At 40.2% G+C, this 26,094-nt stretch overlaps 1 protein-coding gene across 3 annotated transcripts in view; it reads left to right on the top strand.

Moving 5' to 3' along the window:
* FYB1 (FYN binding protein 1) overlaps positions 1-26,094 on the top strand; it is a 165,889-nt gene that overhangs the window by 43,322 nt on the left and 96,473 nt on the right. The window contains exons 1-3 of one of the 3 annotated variants that reach the window (XM_025389106.1): positions 7,644-7,777; positions 14,260-14,599; positions 23,895-25,056. In XM_025389106.1, coding sequence (XP_025244891.1) covers positions 14,588-14,599; positions 23,895-25,056 — 1,174 coding nt within the window. In that variant the 5' untranslated portion in view covers positions 7,644-7,777; positions 14,260-14,587. Of the gene's footprint in view, positions 1-7,613; positions 7,778-14,259; positions 14,600-23,894; positions 25,057-26,094 lie in introns of those variants that run through there. The other 2 variants (XM_025389108.1, XM_025389107.1) reach the window with 2 other exon arrangements.

The following is a 26,094-nucleotide window of genomic DNA, read 5'->3' as shown; positions in this document are numbered from 1 at the left end:
ATTACACTTGATTTTTACATCTTTTTGGTATATTTTAATCTAGGCAAGTTTCTCCATCATTTTATGCTTTTCCAAACTACTTTTAATTGATTTATATGAATGTATGTGCGTGTGTGTGAATTTATGTGAACGTATATGTGTTTGCACACACAGAGATGCAACAAAAACAGGTCTGAAGACCAGATTTATGCGGTGAGTTTTATTCTCTGCACCTAGAAATAGTCTATCAAAAGTCCCAAAGACAAAAGTGGAAAGACAAGAGATAGAGAATGCCTTCTTTTATTGACATTTATTGATGGCCTGAGCACCTAATGCTGTACTAAACTCTAAGAATGACAAATGAAAGTCACTTGGAGGAGGAAGCTTGTTACAATAGCAGTTTGCCAGGTGCCACCCTAAGCCTACTAAATCTGGAATCTGCACTTTTAAAATCTCCTCTGGTTATTTTTATGAACACTAAAGTTTGAGAACTATTATTCTAAAGACACACAGGAAAATTAAGAAGTGAACTCTACCCCTGACAAGATCTAGTAGAATGAAGATGTAGAATGCTATTATATGATGCAATACATACTCTGAAATGGTCAGAGGAGACTTTGATGGAGGAGGTGAAATTCTAGCTGAGTTTGAAAAAGGGTGGATTAACAAAGGGTAAGACAATGGGGGAAGAAGACATGAAGTCAGAGAAGTAAAAGCAATGCCACCTGCAAGTGAAGAGATAGTAAGGTCTGATGAAGGAAATGCTTGTATGTACTCTTAAAGAGTTGATTTTTTTTTTTTTTCTAAAGGTTTGGAAAGCTAGTGAAAGGCTTGAGCAAATATCGTCCAGTTGATCACAGGAAGATCATGTTGACAATCCTGCAAACAAAGGATTAGAGGCAGAACAATTCCATCGGAAGCCACTGCAGTTAAAGAGGCAGGAAATGATGAAGGTAGTTCACTGAGACAGGAGGAAAAAGGCTGGATTCAAACAACACTTGGGACACAGCAGCAACAGGACATGCTGATTAGACATGAACATGTGAGTCAGAGAAAGGAGTCTAAAGCCAATCCTCAGCTCACCTTTCGGTCTTGTGTGGATAGTGCCTGTTGGACATTCAGGAGAAAATGTCCCTTATGTGGTTACTTAGCCAGGAGAGCAATAGTGAGACCCTCAGAAGTGTGCACCAGGGACCCATAAGAAGCCTGCTGCAGGGGCAAAATGCTGTGATGAAATAAGCCTTGGATCAGACTGTGGGCTGGGTGCACACTTGCATGCTGAGCAAAGGAACTTGTTAACACTATTTAAAAAGTGGAACCAACCAGTGGTGAACATTGTAGTTTTGTTGAAAGATCCCTCTATGCTTTGCCTACTTCTAGTGCTATCATTTTCTCTCTCCACTCTTTTTATCAGTTGCCTCCAAAATAAAGTAAATATTTCAGGAGGAGGGTTCAAGACAGTTCATTGTGCATGAAGAGAAATTGTTAGAAATCTTATGTTTTAAAAACCTCCTTTATTTTCTATTTTTGTTTGCATTTTATAATGGTTAAAGTATATTCATAATATAATATATGTGTATGTTGTTTAAAGAAAAATTTTGTACAAGATAAATTTAACAGTTTATTTGAATAAAAAACAATTCATGAATCGGGCAGCATCAGAACCACAAGAGGTTCAGAAAGCTCCACCCCACTGCATGGACAGTGAGTTTTCATAGGTGCACTAAGAAAAAAGACAAAGAAAATATATTTGACTGGTTAGAGCAAAAAGACTAGTTAGAGGTTAGTTGGCAGTATCTGATTGGTAAAGTCTTTACTTAGAAGTTAGTTGGCCATTCTAATTGGTAAAGTTTATTTTATTGTTTACATTGGACTTTGGTTTGCTAACATAAAAACATAAAACTCTGGAGCTGTCCCAGCCTAATGTTGTCAATTAAAATGTTTTAACAGACACACACACACCACACACACATTTATATACATACATGTATATATGGGTTCATTAATAAATATTCACAGTTTTGCAGTGCATACTCAAATATATTTTACTGCTAGCTATACAAAACCAAAAATCTTCAGTGACCACTCTTCCACATGGCAGAAAGTCAGGAGGAGATTCAAGGATGTGAAGTGGGGAAGCAGACACAGTTCTCATACCTCTGCTTCTCAAAGATTGTTGACATCTTTTATAAGGTTTTATCCACTAATAAAACCCCATGTAATAAAAACCTCTGGAAGGTATTCAAGTCCTTTATAACTTTCCCTAATGTAAATGTATTTCTAGAATTTTAGAAGCTTGGAGGTGGAAAAATCTCTGATGTTAACCAAGTAGTTTCCTACTTGGAAGAAAGCAGGAAGAATGAGCAGGTTAGAGGAAAGAGGTTGAGGTTAGAAGGATTTAGGGAGAGGCAAGTAGAGAAAAGCCACTTTTTGCACATTAAATAGAAGCCAGTCCCGCAGCTTGCAGATTATAATGTTTCTCTGATATGTGTTCATGAGTGTTGAGTTGAGTAAGGGGAAGTAGCTGTTAAAGTCAAAGCAAATAAGCAGAACCCATTTATTTTCTTCTCTCCTACACAGTCCATTCTCATCCTAATGTGTTTGGGCACTGAGTGATTTCTGACAACAGACAATGAGCTCACTAGAGGAATACACACCTTTAATGAACTGTGATCAGGATGTGATTGGCTTAAAGACAGAGCTCTTGACAACTCAACATATGTTGGCAGGGCAACGACAAGCTTCCAGAAAGGCGTGGACTCATCAGAGCTTCATCTGCTGCTCATTAGTCTGGAGCAGTGGCGAAGCCTGGGAAGCTATCCCTGGGTGAGCAAGCAAAAGGTGGAAGTCCTCCCCCATCTGTCTTCACAGGACGCCCAATCCCTGTAGTAAGGAAAACCATCAGGATTGTGCTAAAGGCTGACTGGAGGCCAAACCATTTCACTTTCAAACACATTCATGATTTGTTTTCTGAGTAAGTCACTGGAGGCTTTTATCTGGCACAGCAGAGCTGGCTTGGCCACCAGAACCAGATCACCTTTCCTTGAAAGATGGCTGGAATGGCCATCATCTTCGTGTTATTTGCTCCTTTGAGAATATTAACTTTATCATTTTTTTAATTGCAGAAAAATATAATTGCTAGTAAGTACAACAATAAGTACAGTATTTAATTTAGAAGACAGAGAAGCAAGCATATTGACATGTGATAGTCACGAACAGGCTGACTCCTCAAAGTCGTCATTATACTGAGCAGACAGCACAGGATAGGGTTTCTCCACCTGGAGAAGAGGGGAGTGTGGGATGAGATAGGAACAGCAGGAAATTTGGGCTGGGGTATAAAGACAGAAATTCTTATATCTGAAATGGATATTTGAAACTGGGAGTAGTGAGTTGAGAATAAGCTGATCTTCTCCATCTCTACTACACCCACCCCCACTCTAATTCTTTTACCTAGGGTTTTATTTCCTTGTATTGCACAATAGAGCTGCACTAGATAGGGAAGTGGAAACCTAGTTTTCATGTCCACAAAGAATGAATGAGCTACTCATTGAGACACTCATCACTTGCTTAGAATTACTCTTGCATGGGGGAATGGAAGCCCTAAACATTTAATAAAATATCCAGAAGCACTGAGGTGTTAGCTATGATTCTGTAGCAGATATAAGACCAAAAACTTTATTTAAGAAGGCTTTGAATTTTTTTTTAATTTAATTGCTCAGGTTTCCCTGTAATTTATGAAGGCCTTTAGTGAATAGCCACAAAAATAATGAAAACTTCATATTCAAATAATAACGTAATATTAAATTATTGGTTTCCTTTAGAAACATAATGCAAGTAATTCTTTCTAACTTCACCTTCTGTTAACACCATCTCAAGAAGGACTATATGTAAAGGAAAATATGCTCCTCATATTTTTATGTTTTCCTCTAAATGATAGGGGAAAATACTAGTACTATACGGTGTCTTAAAGTCTTACATTAATTTGCCAGTTCAGAAAATTGATTGCATGTAGCCAAAGCATGTGGTAAAATAGCTTTGCATCAAAAGCAATGCTTTTGCTTTTATTTTTTATTTTTTATTTTTAAATTTAATTTTATTTTAAGTTCCAGTGTACATGTGCAGGACATGCAGGTGTGTTACATAGGTTAACATGTGCCATGGTGGTTTGCTGCACCTGTCAACCCATCAGCTGGGTATTAAGCCCGGCATGCATTAGCTATTTTTCCTGATGCTCTCCCCTCCACTGCCCTCCCCCAACAGACCCCAGTGCATGTTGTTCCCCTTCCTCTTTTATTGATTATAAGACACATAACACAGAGTGACAAGGGGAGAATCAAATGTAATTATCAGCATCATCATCTTGTAATCAAATAATATTCTTGCACAAATTTTCCTTTGTGAGTAAAGATTTTATTAAAATAGAAAAATGAATGTTTATTGTTATGTGATAATAAGAGAAGCTCAAAATAAGATAAATTTGAGCAAGTATCTATACTTCCACTTATTTCAGAAACATACCATGTTACTAAACTCACCTCATAACATTTTAGTTGTTTTTATTAAATCTTCAAAACTTTCAGACACTACTAAGCATAGAGACCTTTCACATCAAATTAAACTTTCAATTTTTTAAATTAAAACTTTCTAAATGTGTACATTTCTTTTCTTCCTTTTTGGAAAGCAAACTTTAAAAAATGTATATACTTTGAGGACACAGAGGCTGAGAAATATAAATTGCAGGCCTCACCTTTCCTTTCCTAGGACAAATTCATTAAAAAAAAGTAACAGTCCCACAAACCAGGAAGCTACCCTTGGCCTCTAATAAATCAATTTACTCAATATTTATAAAGTGCCTTCTGTGTGCCTGGCAATGTACTAGAAGCTAGAAATCCAGGACAAATAAGCCACAGTTACCACCAACCCTTAAGGAACTCATGATCTAGTGAGAAAGACAGATATATCTCCAACAACTAAAACAGAGTACAAGACGCCAGAGCTCAGAAGGCCTTATCCAGTCTTGTGGGACAAAGTTCAAAAGAAGATGATATCTACCCTGGGCTTTGGAGCATGAGCAGGAGTGAGCCAGGTGAAAAAGGAGAGGGTGTGTACATTCCCTGAAGACAAGGTGTGTTGCTCACTTTTGGTGGATTGTTTATTTTATTTTATTTTATTTTATTTTACTTTACTTTATTTTATTTTATTTTATTTTATTTTATTTTATTTTATTTTATTTTATTTTAATTTTTGAGACAGTCTTGCTGTTGTTGGCCTGGGCTGAAGTGCAATGCTGCAATCTTAGCTCACTGCAACCTCTGCCTCCTGGGTTCCAGCAATTCTCCTGCCTCAGCCTCCTGAGTAGCTGGAATTACAAGCATGCACCACCACCACACCCAGCTAATATTTGGATTTTTTAGTAGAGACAGGGTTTCACCATGCTGGCCAGGCTGCTCTCAAACTCCCGACCTCAGGTGACCCACCTTCCTGGGCCTCCCAAAGCGCTGGGATTACACGCATGAGCCACCTAGAGGTTGGCAGAGAGGAGAAGAAAAACAAATAATCCCAAATTCCAATTAGGCTTCCTTCATGGTCCAAGATCAACTGTCCCACGTTAGGTAAAGTCTTCCTCAACTCTTCTGCCCCCATGCAGAAGGAATTACATATTCCTGGGTATTTCCAGAGGCCTTTATTCGTACTTTGAGATTAACACTCATCACAGTGTGTCATGGTTAGTTATACAGTGTCTATCTCTACAGTGGTTATAATACATGTTTGGTTGCAGCAAAAGAAACACAAAATAACATTGATTTTTAAAAGTTAAATGTTTTTCCGCCTGTTCCCTTCTTTATAACCATCTAGCAAAATCCAGTGATGGTGGGGTTGTCTCCTGTGTCGGGGGCCTGGTCCTTCTATCTTTTGGCTCCATCATGCCTAGAGTATTACCTTAGTCATCACTGGATCAGAAGAGCTCAGGCCCCCACAGCATTCCAGCCAGCTGGGAGGAGAAAGCTTGATGGGGCCCTCTTTTAGGGCACCACCAAGAAGCTACATAGATCCCTTCTGCATAGATCCCATTGACTAAAACTTAACCATATGGACAAATCTAATGGCAAGAGGGACTAGAAAATGCCTTGTCCTGTGTAGCTGTGGGCCAGGTAAAAAGCCAGAGATTTCTTAGGATAGAATAAGCATCCTAAACTTTTGGCAAACTTCTTCTATCATTTAGAGGAAAACATTAAGAAAAAGGACTAGATAGTAAACATTTCAGGCCATATACGATCTCAGCCATGTCATCATCATTGTTGTCATCATTGTCTTCTTTTGCTTCTTCTCCCTCTTCTTACAATTCTTAAAAAATGTAAATTCTTAGCCTGAGGTCTGTACAAAACATTCTACAGGCCAGATTTGGCACGTGGGCCATAGTTTGCTGACCCCACTACTCTATAAGAAGGGAAAATCATACTGGGAAGAAAGTGACCATCTCTGGCATAACGTCTGTAAGATTATAAGCCATTGAGAGGAAAATCCTCATCTTCTCCATCTTTCTAGTCTTGGGCAGTGCTTGACCCACACAGTAAGTGTTTGATGTTTATGAATGAATGAGTAGAAGGAAGGTGGGGGAGGTTAATTTCACAACCACAGTTTGTTAAAATCTCATTTAGTCCCAATGGTAGCCTCTGTTTTGGAGGGTTTCTTTTCTTTCCTTTTCTCTTTTTCTTTTCTTTTCTTTTTTCTCTTCTTTTCTTTTTTCTTTTCTCTTTCTTTCTGTCTTTTTTTCTTCTTTCTTTCTTCTTTCTTTTTTTTTTCTGTCTTTCTTTCTTCTTCTTTTTTTCCCCCTTCAGACAGGATCTTGCTCTGTTACCCAGGCTGGAGTGCAATGGTACAACCATAGCTCACTGAAGCTTTGAACTCCTGTGCTCAAGCAACCTTCCCACCTCAGCCTCCCAAGTGTCTGGGGCTACAGGCATGCACCATCACACTTGGCTAATGTTTTTATAGTTTTGTAGAGACAGAGTCTCACCATGTTTTCAAGACTGGTCTTGAACTCCTGGTCTCAAGCAATCCTCTGCCTCAGCCTTCCAAAGTACTGGGATTAAGGCATGACCCACTGCACTCAGCCCTGATGGTAGTCTTTTCATGTGGATTATCATATAAATACTCCATTTCTTCCAGCCTGAAGAATAGTCTAACAGAGACCAGAGTGAGTCTAGTGGGCTTTCCAGCACATGAGTGACCACCCTTCAGTTGATATGGTCAAGCACCCCACTTTACCTCCTGACCTCAAGTGCAGTTAGGTTCCAAATATTCCACATGCTCCGGTGGACCTTTCTAATTGTAAGCATCCCCCTATGGCCCCCACTGTAGGTGACACCTCTGGGTGTGTGGGAAGATTATGGGTCCAAAGAACTTACAGCTTCTTCCTCTTGAATAAATATGGTGGAAGGCAGGAGAACCTTGTTTTGGTTTTACCCTTTTAAATATCACATGCTTGGTGGGAATGTCAGCAGAAGTATCCAGGCTGAACAGGCACTTTTAAGTTCCTCTTTCTCCTGCTTCTTACTCAATATCCTGAGGGCATAATAGAACTTTTCTTGTCTAAGTTTGCCTGGTCGGGGGAGGGAGGTGTGGCTCACTCAACCACTGCCTTGAATAAAACCCTGCCAGACATCAGAAAACTCCGCAGTTCTTGAGTTCCACATGCAGAGCAGATGCAACAGCAAAAAGTAAGTGGGTCCCAGACCCTGGCCCAGGAAGATCCACTAAAGGAGGCCATCCTTCTGCCTTATTCTGCAGGAGTCAGGTAACAGCTATGCCTAGGTTTCTTCTTTCAAATAAATGTGTAATTCTTTATAGCAGGAAAAAAGCACCACTTCCAAATTCTGGCACACAGACTGTACTAGCTGAATAACTGAAGGAAATGCATGTTCTGTTGGAAAATAGCAAAAGAGATGAACATGAGACACTAAAACTCAGCCTCATTGTAGCCAAAAGGATGATAAGCAGATAAAAATGTGGCCAGGAATGGGTCTGTCACTTGCTGTTTCGTAACTGGATAAGGCCTCTTGTGTGTTCTGGTTGGAACCTCTGGTGCCACTAGTGTTGAACAATGTCTTGCAGTGAAACCAGAAACAAGGTTTTATTGCCAACAGAGCTGGGCACAGATGATTTATTTCATCCTGTTTTCTAACAAACATGTGTCCATCCTTTTGATAAGAAAGAGTAACTTTCCATTTCCTCCAAACCTGGCAGGAGGTAGGAATTCGTGTGAGATTTCTACATAGACTAAAGAAAGGGACTATACTGCCATCAATTATGCCTTCTCAGAAGGAATCCTGGCAAACTGGATAAATGATGACAAACAGCTGCAAATCAGCCAAGGAGGCCTTTCAAAGCAACCAGCAACTCCAAATTTTCATCGGAGCCTTTGGCTCTCTTGTATACACTGCTGATTCTTCTGAAAAATTCACAAGGCCTTTCCCCCCTCTATTTAACTTGATTTGCAGTGAAGTAATTAATAGAAAATGGGCCTCTGACTCTGCTTTCTATTAGCTGTGTGACTTTGGGAGAGCCACTTAACCTCTCTGTGTCTCAGTTTTCTCATCTAAATATGGGGATGATAATAGAATTTATCTCATGGAGTTGTGGAGGGGAAAAAACTATATACACTTGTTGAATACTAATGTAAAATAATAGAGTATTAATATTCACCATTTTAAATATTTTTGCATTAAATACAAATAATTCTGTATGGAAAACAGATGGGTTTATCACAGGAAGGGTGAAGCTGTGGCTGTGGTTTTCTACCCATGCTATGGGAATGCCAGCGGAGGTTTTAAGTAGAGCAAAACGTCCCCATGCAAGGTGAGACACACGCACTTCAAATAGTCCAATGCCTTAAGAAATTAATCGTAAGTGATAGGTGAGGGGGAGGAGGATAAGGTTGCTCTTTCCAATAAAACCACATATTTTATGATATGCCATTAAAGGTGATCCTGAATATTAAAAGAGTTATGGTGCACTTAAGGCACCCCATGGAAAAGTTGACCATCTGTTTCAAAAAGGAAAGGCTAAAATGGACTCCGTTTCCCTTGAGAAATTATTGTAAAGGTTGAAATCCACACTGCCTGATTGCCATGTCCATCATTTGTTTACTACCATTGGGCTGCAAATTCCCCCCAGCTTCTGCTGTAGTCCAGAGGCTTGGAAGCTCGCTGCAGCTGATTTCCCGGGCAATGCGACACCCTTGCAAGTTACGGCTGCTTCATAGAGCAATCACACTGACATCTAGTGGTTCAAAGAGTAAGTGCAGGCGGTGGCTTTGAAGCTTTTACCAGCCTCAACGTGCTTTTAAAGCCACATTTTCCACCATGTATACACTATGTTCACAAGAGAGAGAGGTCAGTGAAGTAGAAATGATATTTCACTTGTCTGAGGTGTTACTAGAGGCTGCCTCTAAAGGAACATTTCTAAAAACAAGAAAGCAAAGAGAGTGAACCATGGCCCGCTGGTAGGTTTGGGCTGTGGTTCCAGAGGTTGCGGTTAAGACTGTGACTCCAGAATCAAGATCCTGAGCTTGAAGGTGGTCTGTGCCACGCACCAGCTGCGGGCCTTGGGCGAGTTCCCAAATCGTTCCATGGCTCAGTTTCTTTATTTGTCAAATGGGGATAACAGTAACGTCTCCATAGACCTGTTATGAGGTGATCCCTGAAAAGCTCTTAGCACAGCACCTGGCCGAGAAGGCAATCCGGGTTGCCCTCTCTTCTTGTGACTGTTTTTTAAGAGCAAGTTGCTGTAGAAGCTGGTACCCCACAGGTCAGACAGCATAGAGCAATGGAAAGCTCAGAGGATGAGCAAGGGAGAGACCCAGATTTTAGCCCAGCTGTGTGACCTTGGACAGATGTCTTACCCAACTTCTTTTTTGTAAAATGAAGGACTTGGTTCGCTGATGTTTAAGGATATTTTTCTTTCTCAAACACTGTGCTTCTAAACCTTGCACAGGCTTCTAATTGAAATTGTTCTACCTTTAAGGCCCATTTGTCTCCTTTCTTTTTACCAAAGCCCAGGGCCAAGCATGTCCCAGGTATTTATTATATAGTTGCTGACTGATAAGAAGTGATTGTTGGAACGTTCTCTATTGGTCACTAGGAATAAACCAAGAATGTCTTTGGGCAGGATGAAAATCCAGTGGGAAGCGCTGGAAGTCAAGGAATATTCCCCCATCAGAAGCTGGTCTGGGGTTTCCCTGATAAATTTGGAAAGCTCAGTGGTTGTCTTGTTTTTCTACCTCTGCTAATCAGCCTCTCTAAACAGATAAGAAACCAGGAAAACCATTTAGCTATATAAATTCAATACATAACCTTGTTAATCATGTTGCTGAGGCCTGTGCCATGAGAGTTGGTCAGAGCAGTGGATGACTTTGCTTCTAAGTGCAGGTGAAATGCCACCAAACTCACCTGCTGCCTGTGACTAATTCCCAACTCAGTCTTTCCAAGTTAGGGATAATCCCAGCTGGGATGTCACCTCTAATATGGCAACAAATGGTGGTGCAGCAAAAAATGATCATGAAACAATCTTTTTTCCCTTCCTCCTAAACTTCACCCACATAGACTATTGGACATTTGTAGAAATCCAGCACAAACACAGGGAGGGGAACAACACACACTGGGGCATGTTGCGGGGCAGGGGGAGGGAGAGCATCACCATGAATAGCTAGTGCATGTGGGGTCTAATACCTAGGTGATGGGTTGAGGGATGCAGCAAGCCACTATGGCACGCATTTATCTGTGTAACCAACCTGCACCTCCTGCACATGTATCCCAGAAAGAACTTAAAATAAAATTTAAAAGCAAACAAATAAACAAAAGAGTGAACAAAGGAGGGAGATGCGGGTAGAATTTTAACAATATGCACAGCACTATTTTTATATTAGAGATTTCTAATATATGCTAATATAAATGTACACAATATTAAAAATCATATTATATACACACATGAAAAAAGGTAATTTGGGAGTTTTGTAAGGGTATGTAGTATTTTCCTGTGGTTGCTCTAACAAAGTACCACAAACTAGGCAGCTTACAACAACAGAAATCTATCCTCCCTCAGTTTTGGAGGCCGGAAGTCCAAACTCAAGCTGTGGGCAGAACCATGCTCCCTCTGAAGGCTCTAGGGGAGGATTCGTTTCTGGCCTCTTCCAGCTTCGGGTGGTTCCAGGGATTCTGTGGCTTGTGGCTGTATCACTAAAACCTCCACCTCTCTTATAAAATGGCCTTCTCCTCTTCTGCTGTCTTTTCTTCTTCCGTATCTTATAAGGACACTTGTCATTGGATGTAGGGCTACCTACATAACCCAGAATGATTCCGTTGAATGATCCTTAATTATACCTGCAAAGACCTTTTTTCCAAATAAGGTCATATTCATAGGTTCTGATACGCGGGCATATCTTTTTGGCATATACATGGGCATAATTTATAGACAAGCAACCAGCATCTGCACTCCAATCCCATTCACTTGTGCTACATCAGGGTACCCACTCCAAAAGGTGCCCCCATCCTTGCCACTGAATTTCTGCCACTCTTTTGGTAGTAATTGATCAAGAAAGATGTGAGGATAAGAGTAAGACAGATCCAGGATCCCACTCGTCTTTAATAATGTTTGCTTCTGAATACACCACAGGATGCCACACCCTCCCCCCCGCACCCCTGGCTGACTGGGTTGGTGAGTCCCCCTAAAGATCCCTGAGAGGAGCACAGCAGGGTGGGTTGGGCCACACAGCAAGTGCTGCTTTAAAAAAACTTCCCCCAGGGTGATCCTACCGCACAATGCCCTTCTCATCATTTCCCCATCGTCATCGCAAAGAAAACCACTCAAAATACTTTTATTTACCCTATCAGTCAAAAACAAACAAAAAAACAAAAACTAGTCAGAGTGGTGCTTATATTTCTCAAGTGGATTTTTTATTGTTTTATTCATATTAGATATTTGATACTGATCCACTGTTACATTTAATTTAAATTTATAATTCTTCAAACATTGTTTTTTTTAACATTCTTATTGAATTTTTAATTATGGTAAAATATATATAATATAAAATGTGCCATTTTAACCATTTTTAAGGGTAAAATGTGGCATTACATACATTCACATTGTGTGCAAACATTGCTACTATCGATTTCAGGAACTTTTTCATCTTTCCCAACTGTAACTCTATATCCATTAAATATTAATTAACTGTTCCCTCCTCCCTCCAGCCCCTAGCAACCACCATTCTACTTTCTGCCTTTATGAATTTGACTACTCTATGTACCTCACATAAGTGAAATCACACAATAATTTTTTTTTTTTTTTTTTTTTGACACAGAGTCTTGCTCTGTTGCCCAGGCTGGAGTGCAGTGGTGTGATCTTGGCTTACTGCAACCTCCACCTCCCCTGGGTTCAGGTGATTATCCTGCCTCAGCTTCCCAAGTAACCTGGGATTACAGGTTTGCACCACCATGCCTGGCTAATTTTTGTGTTTTTAGTAGAGACAGGGTTTCAACATGTTGGCCAGGCTGGTCTCAAACTCCTGGCCTCAAGTGATCCACCCGCCTTGGCCTCCCAAAGTGCTGGGATTACAGGCATGAGCCACGGCACCCGGCCGATACTTGTTGTTTTATGACTGGCTTATTTCACTTAGCGTAATGTCTTCAAGGTTTCTCCATGTTACAGCATATGTCAGAATTTCCTTCCTCTTTCAAACTGAATAACATTCCATTGTATTATAAACCTCATTTTGTTTATCCCTCTATCTGTCAACAGACACTTGGTTTGCTTCCACCTTTTGGCATTGTAAATTATGCTACTATAAACATGGGATCTACCCATATCTGCTCAAGTCCCTGCTTTCAGCTCTTTTGGGTATACACCAGAAGTGGAATTATTGGATCATATGGTAATTCTATGCTTAATTTTTTAAAGAACCACCATACTGTTTTCTACAGCAGCTGTACCATTTTACATTCCCACCAGCAGTGCACAAGTGTTCAATTTCCCCAAATCCTGTCCAACACTTGTTATTTTCTGCTTTTTTTTAAAATTATAGCCATTCAAATGGATATGAAGTAGTATCTTATTTTGGTTTAAATTTTTAACTAAAAGAAAAATTTATCTAGAAATTATAGATGACTCTCTCTGTGGTACTTTCTTTTGAAAACCATTTAGTATTTAGAAAAGCATAACACAGGAAAGGGTTTTGGTGTGTTTCATTTTTTTGTTGTTCTTTGAACTAACCAAAGATGTTAACACTTTTTTCACTTTTTAATTCAGACAGAAGTTATTATATACAAATGCATTGTTATCAATCTGATTTTTGCCATGGGACTTCCCAAATTATAACTTCTTTCTCCTGTAGTATCTGTTTATACCCTTCTTCAACCACCCCCAGTAATAAGTTTGAGGCTGCAGCCAAATGAACAATAAGCACCATCTCAGGCAGACAATGAATGAACCAGAATGGTGTCCTGAGCCCCTAAACTGCCAGTTAGATGGTTCACGTAACCAACTCTGAGGGGCAGCTGTTTGGAGCCAGGGTTGGGCTGAAAAAGCCCTAATATAGTCATCTATCTAAACACCTCACCCCTACACCAACACACATATGCACAAACTAAACGTTTTTAAAACAAACGGAATTGTTTGTCGTCTCTTAGTTGTTTCCCCTTTTCACATTGGCCACGATGTTGTAAAGTCAATCAAGATGTTTTGTCCTTGAGCCCTGTAAACTCCGTGTCTTGCTCTGTTTCCTTGCTCATCTCAGATCTGCCAGGATCACAACCGTAAGTAGGACAAATGTTATCACATCCCTTGCAATGACGAGGGATTCTTGGGCAGGAGGTCAATGGCTAGAGTTAGGTGGAAAACATTTTGGATTAGAATAAGAAACTGCCAAAAAGTTTTGTGTGTGAGCTGAGAACTTAAACTAGTAACTACATGAGAAAGACAATGAAGGCCATGCTTCCCATGGCATATAGGGTGAGCACAGAATTTGGAATCAGAACCTGGGTTTGGTTCTCATCCTACCACCTGCTAAAGCTTAAGTGATTCAGTTTATGGTTGGGTTGTATATTAATAACACTAAGAACTAACTGGGCTTTGGGAGGATCAAATGAGGTATTATATGTGAAATTTTCTTTTAAAATGTGATTATTAGTTTAATAATGAAATTAGGAATGGGTATAAACTACTAAACTCAAGAATTTTTTGATAATTATATGAGTATATATAGAGGTGGGGTTTTTTTTTTGTCAGGGGGCGTGTAAAGGTGATTTGTTCACCAAGAAAAGTGTTTTTAGTAAAGCATAGATGTTAATCTAGATTGTGGCAAGGTGCCACACAATAGATTTAGCACATAAGCAAGGAGTCTCTAGAACACACAGAAGAAAATGAATGAATCCATGAATGAATGGACAAGTGAGAGCCCATAGCAGCTGAAGCCATGAAATGCTTTGGAAAGAGAAGCGTGCCTGGAAAAGGAGAGTGGCTGGGTCCTAAAAGCAGGATGAACACCATGGAAAACTTGAAATTGAAAACATCACAATTTTGATGAGAAAAAGTGCAACCCAAAGTGAAGAGCACCATGATAACAAAGGTGAGAAAAGATGCTCATCTCATGGCAGAGTCTTGTTACTGTGCAGTTATCAGAAACAGTGAGCTAAGAGATGTGAAGTGCTTATATTATTTAATCCCGATTACTAAACACTGAATGCATTTTCTTCAAAGCTCAAAAGGAGACAAAATGGAATGGGAACAAGGGGGAGGGTTGGGGGAGAAAGGATACCCCGCATTGTCATATTCCATAGAGTGAGGTTTCAAAATATTATCTCTTTCTCTTTTTGGAATCTTCCGTGCCCTTCCATTTCTAATGTATAGCTTTTACTTTCCTCAGATCAAACTCTGGATCTCTCATTGACTGAAAGCTGCCACCTACCTTTTTTTTTTTTTTTTTTTTTTTGAGACAAAGTCATGCTCTGTCACCCAGGCTAGAGTACAGTGGTGCATTCATGGCTCACTGCAGCACTGACCTCCTGGGCTCAAGCAGTCCTCCCATCCCAGCCTCCAGAGTAGCTAGGACTACAGGTACTCACCACTGTGCCTGGCTAATATTGCATATTCTTTTTGAGAAATGAGGTCTTGTTTTGTTGCCCAGGCTAGCCTCAAACTCCTGGCCTCAAGCAATCCTCCTGCCTGAGCCTCCCCGAATGCTGGGATTACAGGCTTGAGCCACCCACTGTGCCCAGCTGCTGCCACCTGTCTTGGTTAACTTGTTGAGTTCTGCCTCTTCTTAGCAGTTTTCACACGGATCTTTTCACATTCTGGGAAGGAAGTCTCTAGAAAACCCCACAGATAGCCTCATTCCTCCACCCCCACTTCACTCCATGTAGACAATAAGCTTTCAGTTTCTAACATCATGTTGAATGTAGAAAAGAAATTGACCGCCCAGGAGCGTGTGTCTGTGTGTGTCTGTATTTTTGCATTTGTTGGGAGTGACACGACGGCTGAGGAAAAAAAGGAAGCATAACATTTCTATTTTTCCCTTGTCAAAAGTATCTTTCCCAGACAACAAGGATTTTTATTTCAGACTTCAAATGTCCTTAGCAAAACAAAGTTTTTATTGGGGTATATATGAAAATAGAACAACCATAAGAAATAGTAGTTGAAATTTAGGTCTCTCTTTGAGGTTGGAGGAACAGAAAAAAATGAAAGAACTTATATTGTATTGTGAAGTGTACATTAACTGTTAGCCTAAGAATCAAATAAGCCACTAATAAGATATCTATGAAAACATTTTTCAATTATCTCTAAGTTCGTTAGTCAAAATATAAATTCCTGAAAAATTATTTTCTAATTTGGTATTTTCAGCTCATGCAGGCTGAGTGAATTATCCTAAACAAATGTAAGTTAAATTTGCTATAAAAATTATAAAATAGAATAAGAAAAAAAAGTGATTTTAGGACCATTTGTTGTTCTATACTATCTACATCTCAACTATGTATTCTCTACATCCTATTGCCATTCTATCCACATCAAGAACTCAAAAACATATAGCAATACAAACCTCAGAAACACCTAGAAAGTCATATATATTCATATGTATTATTTGTATTAGAGACAGGGTCTCGCCATGTTGCTCAGGCTGAACTCAAGCCCCTGGGCTCAAGCGGTCTTCCCACTCAGTCTCCTGAATAGCTAGGACCACAGACATGCACTATCATGCCTGACTAGAAAGTCGTATTTAACTTCCTTATCCATTTATGTTTAAGCCCTCAGAGGCCATGGCAAAGTCAAAACTATTTGTACAGGAGCTGTTTTGTAGGATAACCAGGAAGAGAATGTTCAAGGTTCAAATTTGTAGATCGATGATGATTCTCAAACTCCTGATTCTAAAAACAGGGGGTACACAAAAATCCAACTGATGTACATGTCTTATAGAGTATACAAGGCACCAGCATTTGGGAGGTGGACCATCACCATCAAAACTTTACTACCTGCTAGGCTATCTTGCTTCTTCTGCTCTAATTCACTCTGGAAGAGAGAACACAGTAGAAACAGGAGAAGGGTCCGGATCGTCAGTACTCGGAATAACACCAGACCAGGAGATGATGCATACAGACATCTGCGGAGGTTTTCTGCCAAGGTCTGAGGGGACCTGGCGGGGCACGCACACCACCCAGAAAGTCCCCATTTAAGTCGTGTTTCTTTCCACACAACACCTCACAATGCAAGACAAGGCATCGCTGACTGCTGGGGTTGTGGCAGTTCCATCTCCACCTTCACAAGTTACAGAAAAACATACAGGGGTTGTCACAATCAATGCTACCACCGGTGCTTCCGCCACCAGCTCCTCCTACCCATGCCCTCGCCCAGAGCCTGCAGCAGAGGGCTCCTGCCCCAAGAACTTAATTTGCGGCGAGAGTCAAGTTCCCACATCCTGTTGAAGAGGGGCCTGGTGCTCTCTCCAGCCTCAGAGGCTCAGCCCACTGGAATCCACCACAGCTCATTTGTAATGAAATAGATATTCTATTAGCAAGTGCTTAAATCACAACTACAGGTCAACAAAGGAGCTAAGAAAATCATCTCTTCCACTCCCATCTGTATGACCAAGCAAGGTGAAATTTAAGTAAACTCAGTCCATCAGCCAGTATGTTCAATGCATATTATGGAAAGAGATGTGTCAGGATCAGGGATGTGTTTGTTTGTTTGCCAGGGAGGGAACTGCTGTTGGGCAGGAAAAATAAAACAAGGTTCCTGCTTTTACATCTCCTTGGGGAAACAGCACATATGTAAATTATAATTCATTAAGAATCTAAATAGGCCGGGTACGGTAGCTTGTGCCTGTAATCCCAGCACTTTGGGAGGCTGAGGCAGGTGGATCACCTGAGGTCAGGAGTTCAAAACCAGCCTGGTCAACATGGTGATACCCCGACTCTACCAAAAATACAAAAATTAGTGGGCGTGGTGGTGCATGCCTGTAGTACCAGCTGCTCAGAGGCTGAGGCCCGAGAATCGCTTGAACCCAGGAGGCAGAGGTTGCAGTGAGCCAAGATCGCGCTACTGCATTTCAGCCTGGATGATAGAGGAAGGCTCCGTCTCAAAAAAAGAAAAAACGTGTTTAAACAGTGTTCATGGGGATAGAAAAGATCCCTGCGGTTCTATTATCTGTAGTGGAACTTCTTATCCACCATGCCTGTGAAGGGTCTTGTCAGGAGTACTGTATTTTCAGCCAGCAACCATTAACTCTTAAGTTGGGGTAGTTTTTTTAATGTAATTTATAGTAGTAAAGAGTTTTATGATTGTTTATTTTCAGATTAAAACCATTCCCTTTTCTAGGTTTCCTGGGTACAAAGACTGTGTGTGTGTGCGCGTGTGCATTGTTTGTGTGTTGTGTGTGATGAGAAGGGATGGAGGGCTTGGTCATGGGGGACATATGTATTATTTTCTTTAATCTAGGCAATGCAAACCAGTAATGCAGAATCCTATTGCTGTATAAAAGTTTGAATTGCTTGAATCTATTACAAATTTTTGCCAGTGTGCTTCCTGCCTCAAGGATGGTAAGTTTCTCCAGCTTAGGGGAGAACATTCTGTCTCTTTTTGTTACACCTTTTTGTTACACATTCAATCTTTTTGTTACACCTCCTGGTCAGACCTTGGCAGAGCAGGTCCTAAGTTTGAGTAACAAAAGGCATCAGCCCCACAGAAGCTGGGTCTCCAACCAGAGCACCATCTTCATCTGCCCTGGCTACAACCTCCAAAGCCTTAGGCAGGACGAGGGCTGGCTTCCTGGAACCTTTTCTCCTGTACTCATGAGCCCCTTCACAGCCTCTTGTTGCCCTCTGATATCACTGTACTGGGGTCCTATTACGGGTAAGGATGGCAGTGGTAGGAACAAATTTTGTTCCATAAGAAGAACCAGCAGTTGAAACCGAGTAAGTCATGGGTAACAAACGACTTTATCTCAATATAACAATAAAAAAACTCCACATATGGTAAAAATTTATCAAAGATTTTTTGAAAAACCAATTTGGGTAAACTATTTTATTCATTCACTGCCTCCCTCATGATTAGAAGCATTACATACAATCAAATGAAGTCATTTTATTCCTTTTTTATGGGCTTTATACAGGGAAGAGTAACAGCAGCCACAGCAGAGATTAATTCTCCTCTTGCTTTAATTGCAAAAGTGACACAAACATATCTTAAGGAGGTAAAATCTGACTTTGAAGTCATTTTAAATTCATTAGTTACCCATGATTTATGGAAGTTTCATTTCTTTTGTATTTTAAAGAATATTCTAAAGATGAGACTTTCCAAGGTGGGCAACTTTAAAAACCATTGCTAGTAGTGGCTCATTTAGTTTCTATACAGTTATTTGTAGGTGTTAGAGTGTAGTCTATGGAAAAAAAAATTAAAATCTGACTTCCTGGTAAGTTAATTTCAGTAGTTCAAGAGCAATAGAATTAGCTCAGGGTTTCTCAACTTTGGCACTATCCGCATTTTGAACTGATAATTCTTTCTTGTGGGAGACTCTCCTATAGGACAGATGTGCAGCATCCCTGGCCTCTACCCAACCCCTTCCCTGGCTGGTCATTTTAGTCAAAAATGCTTCTAGACATTGAAAAACATCCCCTAGCGGGGGTAGGGGGGGGAATTCCCACTAGCACAGGTTAAGAACCACTAGATTAGCACAATATCCAAGAAATATTTAAAACCATGAGTAATATAACAATAAAACTAAAACAAAACAAAATCCTGTTCCCAATAATAGAGATAAAATATTTTTAGTTTTCCACATGTAACTATGTAGGTGAACTGACTACAAAAGGGAAATTTTCTTTCTAGGAACAGAAAAGATGGGATGTCTGTCCTTCGTGCCGTCTCAGCCTTTAACTGTTTACTAGGTTCATTACTTTTATGTAGATTGCTAAAACTGAAAAAGATTTTCTGAAAACTGGGCTTTTTAACTGGAAATCTGGAGGATGTAACAAAAGCATTTTTGTTAACAGACATTTTCCCAAGGTCTGTGGCAAATGTAAAAGTTTATACCATTGAAGATAGTGAGGAAGGGCAAAATACATGGGGGCTAAAGGAAATTAATTTCTATGAAGAGATTTTCTACTATTAAATCTGTGTTTGTGAGCTATGTTGGTGAGTCATCTGGACTAAGCATTATATGGATACATAGCAGGTAGAAATAATAACAAATTGATTCAAATGGCTTTGGAAAAGAAATTGCAAATGAATTTTTTGTTTTACTAAAACATCATAAACTGTGATGTCTTCCAGATTGTGAAATACCTCCTCTGATTAATAAGTAGAAGCCCAATCTTGATATCATTAAGTTAAAAAGATTCTGCAAATAACATGCACTGATATGGTCCAACTGGCAAGGGAAAAAAGTAGAGCTAATATTGAAACTATTTAACAACTGGAATTGGCATAGGTACAAACAATCAGAAATGGTTGCTGATCATACATCCACCTGTACTGGTGTATATATATCTACTGAATATCAGTCCTAGAAAAAGACAAGGTGCAGAGTAGATGTTTCCATCTGTGTGAAAAGTGGGAGAAGGAAGGATGTGTGTGAATATGTGTGTGTTTATGTTTGCATATGCGTCGGTTAGCAGCATACATGGGAAACTGGTGACAGTGATTGCCTCTAGAGAGAACCAGGGAAGATCATCATGTAGTTTATTATTTAAGGAAGATCAGCTTGAGACTAAAAAGTAACACTGCTAGTCGTTATTCCAAAACAACAGGTATGAACTCATACTGTACTGGTAAATGAGGGCATCAGCCTAACTGGGGAACTAACTTAAGGAGTTGTAGAAGGCTTACTTTTCACTCTATCACACACAACAATATATTACCCCTACCCTTTTTTAAGTAAAAATAAAAGTACTAGAGAATTGAATAGATATTCAATCCACAATGAAATCAGAATGAGAGAATATCCATTTTAAAAATCATTTTTGCTTTTTCTATCATTATGATTAAAGAAAAAATCTACCTATTATTGTTACGATTAAGGATGAGTCTGGGTGTTGAACACTTTATCTACTAAACTTATTAACGGTGATCGTGATTAAACAATCTCTAAAGCTAAGAAGCCAATATTAGTGATTAGATAGTTGCAGAGTGCAGGCTACTGATTTGCCAGACATATTAGTGACTAAGGGACTCTAAGATGTCCTGCATAGGAATTTGTTGCTCTTTCTTTCCCTGTCTTTCAACATCCAGTGACAAGTCTCACAGTGTAGGTAAACCAAACTTAAATATTGTAACTCTATCATGTTATTCAGGAGTACATTAGTTCTAGCTATTTTAATTTAAAATTGGGACATAACATTAATGATTGCAACTTCAGAATTTGGTCACCTAGAGAAAATAATGTTTTGTGACTAGCGAATTAGAAAAACAGAGATAGCAGGTAATTATTACATATATATTACAGGCAGTTCTTATCTAAGAACTTCACATGCCTTTACTCATTTAATCCTTATTTTAAAAGAAAAACCCTGTGAGCTATAGATACTGTTATTATTCTCATTTTAAAGATGTAGAAAACTGAGCCTCAGAGAGGATAAGTACCATGCTAGATCACCTGGTTAGGAAAGTGGCAAAGTCAAGATTTGAACTCAAGTCATAACTCTAGAGCCTGTGCTATTAACTTTGACATTGCACTGCCTCCTGGGTCTGGGTTGGCAGCTGAAAGACTTACGTTCCAATCTAAATCTACCACATTGAGTTTGATAATGGGTCAGGGTATTTCATGGGTTTTCCCCCCATGAAATCCAAGACATAAAGTAGCCATGTAAGTAGGATACCACTTAAAACTCTTGCTTTCCATTTCCTCATTGATGCAGAAAGAGAAAGTACTAGAGAATGTCTAACATTTCACTTGATTTATAAAAATCAGAAATCCTCCAGTGTGCCAGGTACTCTTTAAAGTGTTTTACATATAGGAAATTGTTTACTTTTCCTAACAGTCCTATAGGTGCACATTATTATTCCCATTAGGGAGGTGAGAAAACTAAGCCCAAAGAATTTTGATGTCTTTTGTCCAAGGTTAAATAGCCAGTAAGATTTAAACCCAGGCCACCTGGTTCCTAAGTCTGTGCTCCTAGTCACTCAGCTATGCAGCCTCCTGTTATAAATCTGGAATATACATTATATGATATGGAATTATGTCTAGAATAAAAGACATCTTCCACAGAGACAGACTTCCTTCATTAGGGGGCAAATTTTTGTTCTTGGTACTGCCATAATTATGCCCTTTGTACTGACGTTTGGGGTCCTCTGCAACTCTGATCTCCCTGAGGGTTCAGGGAAGAACCCATTCTCTCCTACTCCCTCCCCCAGCGCCCAAATTCTCCCTTGTTCTGCTGTCTTCCTACCTCTTGCCTTTGGGAATTATTTGAGGATTTGAGGAAGTCAGGGGTGGTAGGAAAGTGGCAAAGGGAGGAAAGGTAGAAAACAAGCAGTTTCCAACAACTCAGATAAGGGAGATAAATTAAAGGTACAAAATTCAAGCTGGAAATTGCTGCTCTTGTTAGCTTTTCTGCTCCTGCTTAAAACCCTAGCCTTCCGCCCTGCAAACACACATGCCCTACAGTTTGGTATGGAGAGAAACTCTTGCTGAGGGCACCATTTCTTGTAAAATCACTATGCACAGTGTTCATCTGAGTGCCTGCCTTCATTCCCCAAGCATATATTAGAATCCTGAGGGAGCCAGGCCCTGGGCTAGGTGATGCCTGAATACAAAAAGAAATGAGGCAGTTTCTGGACTTTGGAGCCCCAGATACAACTGAGTTTGCCTGCCTGTGCTCACAGTTCCTAGAACTGTTAGGTAGCATATTCAAAGCCTTGAGTACACTACTTAACAGTTCTAATAATAATTTCCATATATTGAACTCATATTGTATACCAGACAGGCATTTTACAAATTCCGTGTTTAAAGCACATGACAATTCTGGCTAGGATTTAAACCCAGTTCTCATGCTTTTGCCATGTCATCCTCCTGCAGTTCCAGCCTCATTTTCCTTTCTTGTGAAATGGGGTTAAATAACGTCATTCTTTTAGAACTACTGTAAGAATAAGATGGGACGATATAGAACTAAGCACATGTATTTACCCCCCACTAAATGGTAGTTCTCATCACTCTAACAGGAAATAACATAGGGGCTTGTAGAAGCACCTGAAGCGTACATGAGTCAGGAGGTGGGAGTAGCCTTCCCAACCGGAGGGATCTGGTTTTGCACCTTGAAAGATAAAATGTGCCTGGGTATGGGGCAATGAAAGGTGGGGGATAAGTAGGAAAACATGTTATGGGTGAATTTTAAAGCATGAAAAGGGAAATTGTTATGGCCACATTGGTTAACTTCCGTGAATTTTTTAAAATCTCCAATTTTCAAATATTTCTAAAAGAACTAAAAATTTAAACTCTTTGCTTTCAAGACAAAGAGCAAACACACCATTAATTTTCCCAGGTAAAACGGGATTACATTCACAGAGAAAAGTGAATACCTATTATCTTTGCTATGTAATACCTTAATTCTAGACAAGCAGGGGAGACCCAGCAAAAGAACCTCTCAGAAAAAGGGATGACTGTGGAAAGAAAGGTCTGGAAATAAGACTGACAGCCCATCCCTATTACCTGTTCCTTATCTTCCCCCTTGCGCCTCCAGAGCATGACCTCTAAACAGAACAATTCTGAAAGTGAGTACACTCACCTGCTAGTATGGATACAGGTGAATCATTAGTGCTAAATAATTACAAATAAGTAGAAGAAGTCATTTCATTACTTACTTATAAAAATGAGCAAGGTTTTCCCACCACATCTCCCTGTTAGCAGAACTTAATGTGGATAGAAGCAAGAAAAAAAAAAAAAAGAAACTCTTGTGAACCACAGAGATGTATGTTAAACATGGCCATGCTGTATAAAGCACACAGCCTCAATTTACAGAAGAACTTACTTTCATTTTTTAAAGGTAGTTTCTACTTAAGAGTCTCAATTATAAAATATGGAAGAAATCCTTTTTTAGTCACTTCCATAGTTTTTCAAGTGAAACTTTAAAAATAAATAATACCAAGTTAGATATCTAGAGGAACAGTGAGAATAAAGAAAGGATTTGTTTCTTAAGCAAAAACAAGCAAGTCAGTCTGAGATAACCAAAAGAAAAAGTATATGCACAACCATAGCCTTCCCCTTTCAAGAAACTCTCGCAATTTATTTTGCCAGAGAGGAAGAGAAATGTTACAATATCTTGCTAACCAATCAGCAACACTGCAGGCCTCAAACCAGGAAGCTCTTTAAGGTATAGTATTTTAAACTGTGCAAGTAAGACTTTTGTCTCTCAGCTAGTTTTTGTTCCCTATGTTTGTAGGATGCCAAGGCAGATGTAAAGTCCCTCATGGCGAAATTTAACACAGGGGGCAACCCGACAGAGGATGTCTCAGTCAATAGCCGACCCTTCAGAGTCACAGGGCCAAACTCATCTTCAGGAATACAAGCAAGAAAGAACTTATTCAACAACCAAGGAAATGCCAGCCCTCCTGCAGGACCCAGCAGTGTACCTAAGTTTGGGTCCCCAAAGCCACCTGTGGCAGTCAAACCTTCTTCTGAGGAAAAGCCTGACAAGGAACCCAAGCCCCCGTTTCTAAAGCCCACTGGAGCAGGCCAAAGATTCGGAACATCAGCCAACTTGACCACCAGAGACCCCGAGGCAAAAGTGGGATTTCCGAAACCTGTAGGCCCCAAGCCCATCAACTTGCCCAAAGAAGATTCCAAACCTGCGTTTCCCTGGCCTCCTGGAAACAAGCCATCTCTTCACAGTGTAAACCAAGACCATAACTTAAAGCCACTAGGCCCGAAATCTGGGCCTACTCCTCCAACCCAGGAAAATGAACAGAAGCAAGCATTCCCCAAATTGGCTGGTGTTAAAGGGAAATTTATGTCAGCATCACAAGATCTTGAATCCAAGCCCCTCTTCCCCAAACCTGCCTTTGGCCAGAAGCCACCCCTAAGTACTGAGAACTCCCACGAAGACGAAAGCCCCGTGAAGAATGTGTCTCCATCAAAGGGGTCCCCAGCTCCCCTGGGAGTCAGGTCCAAAAGCGGCCCTTTAAAACCAGCAAGGGAAGACCCAGAAAATAAAGACCATGCAGGGGAGATTTCAAGTTCACCCTTTCCTGGAGTGGTTTTGAAACCTGTTGCGAGCAGGGGAGGCCCAGGCCTCTCCAAAAATGGTGAAGAAAAAAAGGAAGATAGGAAGATAGACGCTGCTAAGAACACCTTCCAGGGCAAAACGAATCAGGAAGACTCGGCCTCAGGGGCTCCTCCTTCCAGGTTCCCTAAGGCCCCTTCTAAGCTGAGAGTCGAGGGGCCATGGAGCCAAAGTCAGGAAAAGGAAAAGGGAGACAAGAATTCAGCCACCCCAAAGCAGAAGCCATTGCCTCCATTGTTTACCTTGGGTCCACCTCCACCAAAACCCAACAGACCACCACATGTTGACCTGACGAAATTCCTCAAAACCTCTTCTGGAAACAGTGAGTTCTTTTCTCCTTTGCTATTCAGTATGGTTTACTCCAAGGCAGAGAATGTTTTAGCTTCTGGGGAAAGTTTCGTAAGGAGGAATGAGTCTGTATCTGATACTCATATGTGGTGTATAATGAATTTTCTTTGTCTTGTTTTTTTCTTTCATGTGGGAGGCCTGGGAAAGTAGGAAGTCTTCATTCTGTGAGAAAATGCCTTGGTCAGCTGGGGTTTTGTTGGGGGGAGGGAGAGGCAATGCATCCACTTCATTGATACGTGGCTTTGCTTAATGATAACCATTGCATTTACTTCCTTTGTTGGGTTTCATTTCTGTTGAATGAGACTGAGGTATGTTACCCCATCAACGCAGAGGAGTTAGACAGAAAATGAGCTATCCTCTAGGTCAGTGGTTCCCAAAGGGAGCACTTTTGTCCCCGAGGGGACATTTGGCAATGTATGGAGGCATTTTTGGTTGCCACAACTGGAGGGTGCTACTGGCCTCTAGTGAGTAGAAGCTAGGGATGCTGTTGAAGATCCTACAATGCCCAGCACAGCCCCACAACAAAGAACTATTCAGGCCACAATGTCAATAGTGCAGATCTGACAAGCCCTCCTTTAAGTGACTGCAAATATCCACACAATTCATCATGTTTTCTGAGCGCAGTATTCAAATGAGAAAGGAACAGGACTCATGAAATTCACATTTTAGCTATTTTCTATTTCTCAGTATAAAGTTTTCTGAACTTTTCTGATTCATAAAGTAATATATAGTTAGGAAAATGAGCCAGACAAAGGAGTACTTTCCTTTCCTTCCAGGTAAATAGTTTAAATTTCTACCAGAGATGTCACTGCAATTCTCTGGGATGTGGTACTGAGTGACTGCATGACAGAAGCTCACACATGCCTGAGATGATTAATATTTTAGGTAAATGATGTGCAATTGTTGTTTATTGTGACGGGGGAAAAAGGTGCCTACAAGTGACCACGCTACTCTTAGTCACATCTTTCTCCTTACAAAAGTATGGTCTAGTTAAAGCAGTTCTAAGCCTAAA

This window comes from Theropithecus gelada, chromosome 6 (assembly GCF_003255815.1).
Source record: "Theropithecus gelada isolate Dixy chromosome 6, Tgel_1.0, whole genome shotgun sequence".
Classification (NCBI taxonomy): Eukaryota; Metazoa; Chordata; class Mammalia; order Primates; family Cercopithecidae; genus Theropithecus; species Theropithecus gelada.
Note: the sequence above shows the minus strand (reverse complement) of the source record. Positions and strands in the feature narration are given on the sequence as shown.